Source organism: Argopecten irradians, chromosome 14, assembly GCF_041381155.1.
Source record: "Argopecten irradians isolate NY chromosome 14, Ai_NY, whole genome shotgun sequence".
Lineage (NCBI taxonomy): Eukaryota > Metazoa > Mollusca > Bivalvia > Pectinida > Pectinidae > Argopecten > Argopecten irradians.
The window spans coordinates 7,240,258-7,254,881 of record NC_091147.1 but is presented as its reverse complement, the minus strand read 5'-3'; the positions used below and the strand labels follow the sequence as shown (position 1 = coordinate 7,254,881).

Genomic DNA, 14,624 nt, shown 5'->3' with positions numbered 1-14,624 from the left:
GCGCTCTTGTTATATCGCCGATAGGGGATTCCCCATACACATGACAGAACACGTCTCTGATTGGTTGTTAAATATAGGACTACGTCACATATTCCCTAGGTAAAGAAAGTCCTGACTATCATTCATATTAGCTGCTCGCTGTGTGTACGGACGTAAGAGCGTTACGCTACACTACACCCACGTTTTCTCCACCAGCTTTAAACTACCGGCACATATCACCGACAACTCATTGTGTATTGGACTGTAGAACTGAAAACATCAAAACATTAACTCGACAAGATGCTTCTCAGCAGTGTTAACCTCATCAAAAACAGCCACTGTCATAATAACAACAATCATCAATTCAGTGATTTTATCCTCGGGAAAATCAAGGAGGACCAGGATAAGCGTGAAAAGAAAACGCTCGGCACAGCCCCCTACGGCACACGGAAACAGAAGAAGGTGAGATACCGGCTCTGTTATGTAACGAAATGTCTGTTACAGCATCATATTTTATTTTATTTCAAAACATTTGAGGTCAAAACTACATCGCTGGAAGCTAATAGACATTTATAAGTTGTTTTACTAAAAGTTGTAATTATTTGTTTAGTGATTGTCATCATCAGTGTTTTGTAATGTATACAGCACTTCACTAACAGACATAGATAGGGTCGACGGTTATAAGATATAATATTGTGTATCATATTATTTTACATTTTTAAATCGCCTATTCGTTTTGTCATTTATCTTTAATTAATCAGCATGGAATATCACTATATTTTTTTTCTATTTTTTTTCCACAATTCCGAGACAAATCAAAATGATTTGCTTATAAAATAAAACAATAAGATTCAATATCCGTTTTTGAAGTGCATTTACACTGCATTAACTAACATGAAAACATGGAAATTTGGGCTGAACTAAAAACAAATTAAGCTAAGTTCATATTGCACTACTGACGTTACATAAATCCGTTATACAGACAAAGTAAATGAATAACGGGTGGATTAAGTGATAAAATATATTATCTGCCTGGCTGGTAAGGGGGAGGGGGGCAGTTCAATGATCTCGTGATATGAACGTTAGCCCTACTAACAGAGAATATCAGATGACTTCTGCTTTTACGTCAGAAAGTATTTTGTTGTGATTCAGTTTCTATATTATATAATGGGTTGATTTACACTGCCAGGAATTATTCACAATGTAGTCTCTGTATATGTACATTACGTGTCGTCCCCCGGAGTTTATATAATGTATATGTAGCATTATTACATCATCAACAACTGAACTATTACGTATGATACAATGTATGGGGTTTTATTTCAACCTACAATATTTCACCGTAAACATATTTTATTTCAAAATAACTCTAATTCCTCGGATGTTTTACCTACTTAGAAATATTGAAATTAATCATAATTTCAAGATTTGCATGTCAGATTTGTAAATCTCACACCTGAGTCTGTGGTTTATGTGAAATCGAGAACATACTTTTATGGCACGCGTTCCCTTCGCACGAGTAATGAGATTAATGCAACCCTGTTAATTACCTATGCATAAATCTGCCACAGTACTGTAAAACGATCGTCCGTATATACATTGATAGTTTACGATATTCACGGATAGAATAGTGGTATTTCTGAATGCTTACATACATGTAATGTCATTGTTATGATGCATGTTAATGTGTATACATTCAGTGATATAATATATTCCTCGCCGCCAATACATGTGTATATATAACGGTGATGCATGCATCTCCTTTTAAGGAAGTCCGCTGGCTTATTCCACGTTAAAATGTCAACGCGTCAGCTCCGTATAGGAAAGAGTGGGGGAATTACACATTCGTGATTTTAAGATGTTATTTGTAAAATAAAGAAGAAAATAGTCCGTTATTGGATATGTTACTGCCAGTAAGTGCGGGTAACTTGATGTATAATACAGTATGAGAGGGCTCGGTCTGACGAAATTTCCGCTACACGCACATCAGAAAATAACTTATCATACAATGAAATGATGTATAAAGGAATAACTATCATACTTAATAATTAAATGATGAATAATTAAAATAAAAATTTGTTTGAGTGGGAGGATAAACTGCAGAACGGTTATACAAAATCAGATCTGATATTGTCCGCGATTGGTATCAAATTACCAATATCCGTCGGTCATCTAATAGTGATTATGGTATATTCAATAATGTTTATTGTTAATTTGTAAACACCTGCTGTATTTATTGTTACTAGCTAGCTTAGCCTAATCTATATTTCATTGGGGTATTGATTACTATTGTTTACTGTAATAGCTGTTGTACTGACAATAAAGCCCCCTAGCAACCTCATCCCTTCCTTGTCGCCAAGGTAAACACACATTGATGAGGACATCTTTACCTACTGACCAACGAATTCTAGTTAATTAATATTCAGATTTATGCAGGAATCTTAATCCGTCCTTATCCTAAATATACCCGACCTTATACACACCTGGGTAAGTGATCAGAGAACGGGCCTCTATTGTCTGGTAATTTTACGGGAAATTAGATTTCGATAATCAGGATCTAGACTTGTACCTGTTCTATATACACCTGTAACTTTAAGACAGGTAGGTATTATCATGAGAAGAGAATTAAAAGTTTAATGAGTGCGGTACAACCCTAAGTCCAGCCCCTTCAACAATATCCAGTATTTAAAGAAATCCGTTGTAGTGTTTAATCTTGCCGCTAGAGATTCAAAGTTGATCGTGAAAGTCTGCACTGTAATCGTATCGGTTTGAAAGGGAAACCACAAATATGTTATACTGAGCCGGAAGAATCGTGCGGTTGACCATATGCCAAAATACAGGTGTTTCACGTGAATTCCTCCAAGGCGCTCTATGTTCAAATATTGGCAAAGTGGGCTGGGAGAGAAGGGTTAAAATTCTTTCTATGTAAATGTGGAGTAAGAATGAAAATGTATATGTAGGCGACCTACCACTAGATGTGTATAGTGACACCCAGCCTATTTAAACAAATAAATATGGGTCATATCCATCTTGACTTTTAAACCCACGTACATTTTTCTAATACCCAATTTTTACAAAAAATTCAATGGATCGGTATTTTTATTAGCCGAGGTTAGTTTAACTAAAAGGCGTTTCTGTGTTAGAAATATTAATTTGTGTATTTTAATGTATTTGATAGATCTGTCAGTGTCTGCAATACCCAGACGGTACGGGCTAAGTCTTTAGAATAACACACACTAATATATTTATTTCTGATTCTCTCAACAATTGAAATAGAACTAATTCACTACCAGATGCAAAGTGCCGTGTTGGTATAAAATGTATACCATGTATCGCTTATAAAAAGTCAACAGCTTTCCTTAAATAAACAAGTTTTCTTAATTTAGTGTTAAAATCTTGGCTTTAAGGCTGCGGGGTCACTTTAAATGGATTGGTTTCTGATTGACTGATGAATTAGTCCCACATTACCGATAATATTTACATTAAATGTATACCAAGTTACGCTAATAATTGGGTGCTTCTGATTATTTTAGGAACATTTAACAGATATAAAACAGTAATCCCGTAAATCATAGCTATATCTTAATCCCATTTCTACACATTCTTCACATTATTTAATAATATTGATATCAATTCTAATAGCAGTTTATACGTTGGAAATAGACCATGTTTCAAACCATAAAGAAGTTAATTTTATTTTTTCTCTCTGTATCTTGTGAACTGTACACGCCCTTAAATGTAAACTAAGCGTTACCTGAAGGCCTTTTAGCCTTATAGTTGTAGTACATTTGATGTATTGTTATATGAATGTTATACCGCCCAGGTGAAAATGACAACACCTGTTTATTTCTGATATGTATTTCAATACACAGTGTGAGTTGGGCGTTAACAAGTAACAATCGAGGGACTTAAAGGATGAAATTGATTTTGGTGGTGATTGATTTGAGATGTAAACATCTGTATTGTTGACAATCAAAACACCTCATTGATATTTGTATCCGTGAGCTGGACCACCCTTAAACCTTTCTATTTATAAATACCAATGATACATCTTTCAGCCCTAATTTTATGTAAGGTGTTACGGACGAACATCTACAATATAGACAGACATGCTTTGCTTATCATTTCTGATAATAAATTATTATCACTCTCGAGACATCCGGTAATTAATTGTCACGTCCCATAAAACCAAAGACTTCTCTCCATGGTTATAACAATTTACTGTGTACACCTACTTCTAAAGATCTATATACTCCGACAGGACAGGTGATAAGGTCTTTTGTGTGCCTATACATACAGGGAGGTGGCCCGCCCTAGATTAGGAACATTTATGTTAATATTGTCGACAAGTATATAATTTATTATAGCCGAATCATACTTCGTTCGTCTATTTTTGAATCTCGCGACGAAAGTATGAACTTGAATTTAATCATAAGCACAATATCTTAAAAGTTTCCACTTGTATTCAGTATAAATTTAGAATCTTTTGTGATGAAAGTTTTCACTTCTCTCTAATCGCTCTGTGTACAATATATATCGCTGATGAAATAAATACATAAAACAGTCACGTGATATAGGCATTATTTCCCGAGAACGATGCAAGCCGTGTGTATTTATATCCCTGATGAAATTTACCTGTAGCTATGCAGTGTGTACCTGAAATAGCCCACAACATTGTAAAGTCATGTTTATTTTTAGATAGCCTAAATGATAAGAGGGGTTTATAAACAGATCGAGTCTAGCTAGGTTGTGTGAAATAGTAGAGCGTAACAATATGCCTAGCCCTACCTTGTTCCCCGAATTATCGGTAGGTATCGCTTACCTAACCGATATGTACAATGTATCACAATGATTTATATATATAATAAATTCCAATGATAAGAACAATGATTTTATTCCCGTAAACGTACAGTGTAGAGAAAATAACAGAACTATAACGGCAGTCCAGAACGTCTAAGAGATCATTGTTGTTCTAAATCATGATAATGGCGTACATTGTGTATTTCATCAAGTAAATAGTATGTAAAACCATTATTGAAAATAACAAACACAATCATATACAACCAAAAAAAGGCGTCTGTGTTGTTTTAACCAAACCATTGTGGAAATATCTTGATCTTAATTACATAGACATCAATTTTATTTTGAAATGGAATTTTGCTGAAATGAAGCAAACTTCCACTTTTATTCCTAAAAAAAACTAGCTCATAAATCCACAATTACACGTACTCAACAGTAATTAATGGCCCAATTAGTAGAAAATGCCAGGTAAGCATTTATCTTCGGGATGGGATGGTGTCCACTTCCGGTGCATCCTATGAACGGTCACGGTATTGACTCTAATTACATAGGAAAATCATTGAGGCATGATATAGGGGAGGAGTTGATTCAAATTAATTTAAGGCTTGTGGCGCGTTCGTTTGGTAGTTCTGGGAGTTCTCTGTAAATTACAGACTGGGTTGAAATGTGTTACTATCGTAAAGTGGTTTAAATAAAAACTACAAGTGCATCTGTGCTTTTCTTTAATGCTGTCTTCCTAATCGTAAATCGAAGACGAGACGTTCATTTATACCTAGACTGGTTAATGACAAGTTTAGTTAAAGTTCATAACCTCAAACGGAAGTTTGTTTTTAAGTACCAGCATTTCGATCGTGTGTATAAAGTATAATTTAAACAATGCCACATGCACATACAAGTATTTCATTGAACCATCCCGTTATGTTAAGTCAATGTGGGCGTGAGAGAGTTCGTTAGCCCAGACACTGACGGGAAAGACTATGTAGATCACGGTGCACATTGTACAAAGTAATGTCTAATTCATAAATCAGTCAGCGATTATGACATACCGAATACTTTAATCGCTTGTATTGCACTTTAATGTAAAACGGATATTTTAAATCGTTTGAGTGATTATAAGATTAAAGTCATAGACGGCAAATTGAAGGCACTGTGGTATTGTGGAATTAGACGGTCGCTACTTTGTTGGAGGGTAGAATTAGACGGGCGCTCCCTGATAGCATTACACGGGTAGATAATGATATACCATTACATTGCAGATTAATTCATTCAAATTTTAAATGACCAATTTTGAATTTTTAACAGTCCGAGTGTTTAAATGGTGTGCATTGCACCAGAACAAAAGGAATACATTTCATTCATAAATCTGGCATTCCATCAAGTAGCGCGCGATGTAAAGCATACCGATGTCTCGATAACATATATACCGTAGGTGTCTAGCTGGCTATCAAATAATATATTGGATCTGAGAGGTGTTCTGTGTCACAACATATCTCGTATCGGGCTCTATTGTTAAAGTGGGTGAAATACAAACTTTCAATTCAGTTATTTTATCCGGTATACATTACAGAATATCGACTAACTGTCCCCGAAAGTCGACGTCCTGGGACAGAACCTCACAAATAGTTTTTAATATTTCAGCCAGAAGGGGGTTAGTTCTACACTGGCGTGGTCGTTGCCTGATGATGATTGCTGTCATTATTATGAGCGAAAACAAACAAAAATGTTATTTTGCAGCTGAGATAAAAGTACTGTATATTTAAATCTGCCCCATGCGGTGTACAATACAGTATTCAGTTACAGTGTAACCATAACATAGAGAGAACAATCGCGAGACTGTCCTCAATTCTAACGTATAACGTCGGCGCGTCGTCGGTAGGCAGACTAAATGCACAATTCATGGCATGGCAAACAACTCTGTTTATATCGAATTCCTCCGCGGTACGGAACCGAAATCCCTGAGTATCCTTCAGGTCTCCCGGATAGAATACTTTTGCCCCACGCGGCGAACTAATTTGAACAGAAGTCTCCCAAACAATACAATTTATTGTTTCCTAATGTTACTCTCTGTGTTATATACTAAAGGCTTTTTGACACCATGAATAATTAAACATACAAAGCGTTTCCAATATCGCCCTACATTGGCTAGTGGTTTTAGTGGCGAACCAAAAATAGTAACACTAATCATGTATTTACTATATTTGGTAAGGGGGTTCTATAGATAGACTAAGATGTGACCACTGAACTCTTCTTTTGTCCCAGTGGTACCTTAGTTAGAAACATACAACGTAATTACCTTTCTTAAACAATTTGCCTGTAGACATTCCTTCAAATAAGGAAACATAATCGAACTTGATTAATGAAATTATACTCAGATGTTTTCTCTTCGTGTTTCAGGAAGAAAATGAATCTGCCAAAGAAATATTGAATGGTTGTCCTAAAACAGGTAAGCCAGTAAAACGATTGCTATTATTATATAATTTATCTTGTTTTTGAAGCCCTATTACTTGGATTATTTCTGTTATGTATCAAGAAGTCGCCGGAAGTTGACTGAATGGATGTTTTGTAACTGTTAATACCTTTCTATATATAAAAGTAAATGTTTGAACTGTCTTGCAATGTTTCTAAAACTAATTTTGAAAAACAAACCCAGCCCATGTTTCTTGGTATAAATACACTGTGAAATGTTTGGGTATATGCACACTCCTTATAGATCTGTATTAAATATTGACATCAGTCTTATATCCGACATATCCTGTTTTCCAGATTCCGAATCCAAGGTCGAGAGCTCTACAGTGACCGTACAAACATGTGACGGGTACTACATGACTCTCCGCCTAGAAAGAGATTCAGTTTTCCTGGCCGACACAGAATCCTCATGTCAAACATGTAAGTAATATATCAACATTAATATAGTATTTTATATATTGCTGCATATGCATTAGACATATTTATCTTCACGCCGTCACGACACGCGAGGACGTGATGCACATTGTGAGATAAGGATGTTATGGTAAGTGTGCTGTGTTGGCACTGAGTGGAGGTAATGACAATGGACATGCAGTACTGATATCCAGGACTATTAGATTATCACCGTGATCTTATTCCCGATAGACCTGCTGTAGTACTTGGCCGTGGGCGCCTTGTTTAGACCGCAGGTACTTATTGTCAAAAGGGCGCCCAATTCTTACCGTTTGACGTCATAAGGTACTTTCTTATGCACGTGCAATTTGCAACTCGGCTATATTTACACAGCAGACTCCAGCCTCATGTTGATGGGTGATCATTTCCGACACGATGAGATGGGCAAGTTTTTGCACCTATAACAGAGAGGGTTTAATCGATTTACCAATTAAACCGTTACGGCTAACAGGGTTACGCCTGGGAATCGTCTCCACACCACAATACACCGTCTTACATTGACCATCCGTCATAGCTTGTCAACACACGGACATCTCTAGAGTCGTGTAGTACAGACGTGAAAAAACACAAACATACATGTAACTTTATTACGGCCACTAGGTATGAACCGATTAGACTCGGGGCTATAGAATACAATGTCTACACTTGATACAGGTACACTATTCTGTAAAATTCTAAAATCATATCTATCGCAACATATCAAGTTCGTGGATATTGGGCGTTTGTACCTTAGCTTGATAGAACATGTAGTTATATTGGTTTGTGTAAAGATGTAATATTCCACAGGTAGAATTAGACCGGAGTAATAACTCCATTGTTTTGAGTTATTACTGCACATCGACTCTTCACAATTACCTGTAGTTATTGTTCATGCCAACTCCCGCTAGGCTTGTTACACTGAGCAACACTCAATTACACTCAAACGCCCGAAACGTAATCCAAAACAAATTGTGTTAATTTACTTTAAAATGTAATCCTAGGAAATAAAGATCGAAGCGTGACTGGCAATTTTAGCGAACCGCCTGAAATCATTACACTGTATATAGCTGGGTGTTGGAAGTTGGGCCTAATTGTGGACGACATCGACTTTATCATACTGTGATGTTCAGACAAGTGTGATGAATCTTTAGCACTCCAATGTAATTGATGCCCACGTGTCAGTAATGCTATTGGACGTGTTCGTGCTCTCAATATCCATATATATCACAGTCTGGTTTGATCTTGTTTTACTATTCGGAAACAAGTGCTGACAAAAGTCACTCGTGTTTGCCTTTTAACGGTACCTGAAATTTGTGCTTTATTCTATATTTGAATCCGATTGTCTAGATCATTAATCCTCACTTTGATGCAATAACAGTGTTACTTGTTCACAGTCGATTAATGAGGTTTCATGCCGCGTTATATCAAGTGATGTAGAATAAAGCTTATTGACAATACAAATAGCCTAGATGGGTTAGCATTATGACGCAGGTGAACAGAACGACTTTTATGCATGTCATTTAGATCGAACTGTTTTAATTAGGTTACATAGATGTATCCACCACCCCCGCATCTCTGTCGCTCTAACAAACAACGATAAATCAGTTTTGATGTATAGACGGCCTGGCCTCCCATCGATTGCGGTCGCTAGGTTATCCCTTACTTAGTTTGTTTTTACCATATTTATAGAATTCCGTCGGAAACTTTCATGTTATTGGAGTCGGCCGTTTATCTTGATGCCGATCTCTGAGTTCGTATTGTCTTTGACGCCATCGTTATAGATTATCGATGTTAGGTCGTCATATCTTCATTACAGGATATATACATCTACAGCTGTTGTTTAGTGGGAATATTGATCTCACTAATTAGCCTACGTGGGTGTAGGTTACATTCATCTGACGGATACTGCAGACATACTGTACTCAGAAAAATGTCAATCTTAGCATGATTATCAAAGAAAAATGAATTGAAATGTTCTGCAGATAGAAGTATCAAACACAAAATAAAATGTACCTGTTTGACATCATGTTAAGTTCCTTGCTTTCATAATGTTTTATATATGAATGTTATAATTGTTGTTTTAGGTGTGTTCCGGCAGCGTCTGTATAGGGACTCGGAGGACCGACAACTCGCCGTGTTCCAGACCCTCTCAGACAGTACAAAATACGTCAGTGTAGACGGAGAACGCAAGCTCGCAATATCGGTAAGTCCTTTGTCACTCTCTCTGTCTCTAACACGGACAATGGTATATATATTGACTTCACCGCGAGTGGAAAACTTTAATTCTGACTTACTTTAAAGGCTTTATGATATCTCTGAGTATTACTGTTCCATTGACGACTTCTGTATATATTTCGAACCTTTGTGCGACATCATAAAGTTGCGTGATAAGAGTACAATGTAATGTTATTATTTTACCTGTTTGTTATAGACGTATACCACTCAACCTGACCCGGAAAATCCAGATGACCGCTTCTTTGTCATCTACAGAATAGAAAATGGGAGCGTCTTTCTTCAGCCACATTCTCACAAAGGTAAGAAATCACTACCTGTAACTTATACGTTTGATTTATATAAATATATATCATTTCATTCAATGTATCACGCCCAAAGTCTTTTAAACTGATGCAGGCGGAGCTAAATATTATTTACAAATGTCGGAAATATTTGATTACTATGACAATTATATTTACACACGCAAATCAATAAGTATTTTGGGGAAAGTATTAGTACTGCGAAATGGCCAATAGCGTGTTATACGGTACATGTATTATACAGCGATATGACAGAGATATTTAGGTTGTACATTTCTGTATTATACAGCGATATGACAGAGATATTTAGGTTGTACATTTCTGATTTGTACAGCGATATGACAGAGATATTTAGGTTGTACATTTCTGATTTGTACAGCGATATGACAGAGATATTTAGGTTGTACATTTCTGATTTGTACAGCGATATGACAGAGATATTTAGGTTGTACATTTCTGATTTGTTCATTCCACAGGTTACTACCTACATCACATAGATAACTGCCTGACTGTTCGTAAGCTGGAAATCAACCTTCGACCCCCAGAGGAGTACTTCTTCCACGTCATGGAAGCCGAGGTACCGGAACTTGTGTTGGCCAGTCTGGCTAAAAAGGAAAACTTGAAAAACTTACGAAATGAGCTGGTGCCAGCCGATGGCAGACAGAGAGAGAAAATCTACATCCGCGAGCGACCTGTTCAAAAACCGGGACTATTTTTTGGATGTTTTGGCGTTCGCTCAAAGAAATCTAATACGGATAAAAAAGCAAAAGTTCGCCGATGAAAATATTTTCAAACTATGTGAAAACATAATCAAAAACTGAAGTCTGGTCTTTGTGTCAGAGACGTGTATCACCCAAAGATACAAACGAACCCCCCTCACTGGGAGCAGATGTGCCGAACTGAGCATGCTCCAGGCGATGACATGCGCTATGGCTGGCTTAACATGCCGAAGATGGTTGTGATTTGAAATAGAATCAAAGATGCATTTTGTGCTCATTAGTGCAACGAGGTTCAAGGTGAAGAGACATTGAGAGATTTGTGCAATATGTATCATTCCATTGGTTTTTTTTGCATTGTTACATGTATGTTACATTCAGAAGGTTAGATACAATATAAAACACCCCCAATAACTTACCTAATTTTCAGTAATTTTGGAAATATGTATTGACCCCATGAATTACATGGCAAACATAAGAAATCTTTGCAATGTATGTGTATTTTTATGCTATTTTTGTATTTATCAGACGTTGCCATTCCCGTTGTGTTTTGTGTATTATTATGGTATTTTTTGCTTTACATGAAAAAATACGGAGAAATTATCAATTTTGATAATTGTAGTATTAGCTTTACTATATACGACCTGGATACATTTAACTGTATCTACTAGTAGTTTTAGCTTTTTCATAAACGACATGAAAATTATAGCGGTTTTTGGTCATGTAGATGTAGTTTGTGGACCACTCCGGGCTTTATCCTGGAGACATCAGTAGAAGGCGACAACTGACGCGAACGTCAACTCTTGCCTTTCAACGCTAAGACAAAAGATTCCGAAGATTTTTGTTTTCGAATCTTGAATCAATACGATAGACTAGGCTATATGATAACGTAAAAGTTTATTTTACACCACATCGACAGTGATTTCAGCCTGAAGTGATTGACTCTCAGGTTTGAAATCAAACTATACATATTAATATACAATCAAGCCATAAATTTTACACAATGTCTAATACATAACTAAGTAGATATTGTTTAGTAAAATACTGTATTAAAATCAGATTATTTGAGCGTCGTATAAATAGAAGTCAGGTCAGCTATATGCTAAGAAATGATAACGACCTTTTTAATAAAATATAATATTTTTATCTTAATACATGTAAAAATAGGATTTGATAATGATGAGTAAAAAAGGATTTGATAATGATGAATGTGATGAACGAACTGAAGTGGCTAATTTAGCAATTTTCGATTTTCTGCTTTGATAGGAATGTTCTTTACTTTAAGTAATAATGTTCTTTATTATCCTTTCCATCGCTCCAATACACTATTATTCCGACTAGATAGTCGTTCGGACTATCAGAGCTACTAGTGATTCCGGCTACCAATTTACCAACATGGTGTTTTGTATCAAAACACTTGCTTTGTGCTAATGTAGTTGTACCTTCGCTCGTAATTGTACCTATCTATCCTTTCGATTAAAGCTTCCTTTTTTGATAATTAAAAATAGAATTTCACATCTTTTGGCTTATAACGTATTGCTAATCTGCGCTTTTGGAATTCTTTTCGCATTTGGTAGATAGATGCATATAATGGCGAGCAGGTATGCTTTTTACTCCTTCATTGTTTGCTTTAATTTCCAAAGATAAAATATCTGTCCCTTTGTTTTAGTTATTATCTTTTCAAAAAGTATTATGCAAATGTGTTTGACAATCCGTAAGTTTGAGAGAGCGAGTGAGATGTTTGAGTTGTTGACTTGGTTATTGTGGCGGATAAGCAGCGTCGTTATGTGGTTTTCCTTCTGTATAAGTATCAAACAACATTTTCATTATTTATTTTGTCAGATAACGCTTTTCATTAATTTATTTTGTTTGTTCTTAAATGTTGGTTAAAGGAATAAAATATTTATTTATTTCTTATGAATAAAATACTGAAAAAACTAAACATATATCTTTTTACTTCTGACTGATATTACACTGTACACGTGTAAAATGTGATGAGGATGGTGCACTAGTTCATGTCCGGTGGTAGACTCCAACAGAGAGTCCAAACGTCAAATACAGTGCTTAGTAGGTGTATAATGGAATGTTTACTTCAATGAACCATCACTCACAAACACATTCCTAGTGAATTATTTAAAACTGAAGTTATGTGTGTAAAAAAAAACCAAAATAAAAGCTTGAATGGTTTCAGAATATTACGAAAGGTTCTCGATGTGTTCCAGCTACAGCTACATGGCCTTACCATGTTACACGGGGAATTATTAACAAAGGGAGATAAAAAGACAAGATGTTTGTATTGATGGTTTATGATATAAATATTCGGTACTGATGCTACACTGTAATATCTAATTCACTATATTATTGTGTTAATAGCTGTAATCTTCGTTATAATGGATTCCATGTGTTGCTGTTCGGCAGTGGTCTTATCACATGTTATTGTAAGATAGCAACACACTCACTTATGAGACTTCTGTAATACATGATAGGTTAGGAAGTATTTAAACGTCCTGTCTACAATCATGGCCATCCTAACACAGCAGTATTAACGTCACAGTGCCTTGTTAGAAAAGACTACTTGGTGATGTTCATAGAGACTCTTCAAATAGACTTGGGCAAAGTGCTTACAAAGGTTTCAGATTATTTTATTATTTGACATAAATAACTGAATGTCTCAATGTCCATTGACGTAACTCCAGCATTAAAGGTCCACTACCTTTCCAGAGCAAAATATAAATGTTTCTTAAAAATATTAATAACATCAGAAAATACATGCTGATTGCCCAAAATGAGGCTACAACACCAAACATTTGCAAGATTTCAATGACATATGTGATATATGATAACACTGGAGATTTATTTCGCTGTTTTGCCGTCTGGAACAGTAATAGTAAACTATAGCTACCACGCGGTATTTAGGACGACGGCGGGAAACTTAAGACGATCCGCGTTATGAAAATTAACATTTTATTTATTTTAGATAAATTGTTCAGGAAATGATTATATATGTAGTACTAACGGTAAGTTCAAAACTTTTGCGACTCTTCAAAATTAGCGATCTCGTTTTACATTATTATTTTAAAAATTCAAAGTCGTTTCAGAAAGGTAGTTGGCCTTTAATGTAAGATACTATAACATTCATATAGGCGAGCAAAATATATAAAAAGTCTAATACGATCTAGTTACATCGGATGAAATTAACACAAATTTGAAATCAATATTTTCCTTATGAGATTTATGAATATTTATTGGTGTCATTTTGCTCATGAAGATATCAATGCACTTTATTTGCATTTGTCGATAAAATCTGTACAGCTTGTAGAAGATTTTACCGTGAAAGAAACAGGTCGCACAACTTTAGGTTACTGGAAATGGAATTCATGTCACACTTGCTAAAGCTCGTGTCTTTTATAACTTTAGAAAATAACCGACTCATGTGAATTAAATTCCATATCCAGCAAACTCTCGTTGTGTATCCTCTATGAACTTCATATTTCATAATAATTCCACTTTGCTTGTTACGAGCATTTTTATTGACTTAAAAATTTACTTTATCATCCCATAAAGGAAAAAATGGCGTCGCCGTTTGTAACGTTGCTTCTGATTGGCTGAGATGACAGCGTAATGATTTCATAGACAAAAGAGTCCGAAAATGAATTTTAAATATTGAAGAGATTTTCTTTAGTAAATTGAATAACAA

The 14,624-nt window shown here is 35.6% G+C and overlaps 1 protein-coding gene across 1 annotated transcript; it reads left to right on the top strand.

Annotated features, from left to right (window-relative positions):
• Nucleotides 1-104: 104 nt before the first annotated feature.
• On the top strand, nt 105-12,869 carry LOC138308326 (uncharacterized). The gene is made up of 6 exons (XM_069249319.1): nt 105-441; nt 7,174-7,222; nt 7,543-7,665; nt 9,762-9,880; nt 10,109-10,211; nt 10,688-12,869. Exons 1-6 carry the CDS (start codon nt 280-282, stop codon nt 10,990-10,992), a joined length of 861 nt encoding a protein of 286 aa, XP_069105420.1. The 5' UTR covers nt 105-279; the 3' UTR covers nt 10,993-12,869.
• Nucleotides 12,870-14,624: the final 1,755 nt, after the last annotated feature.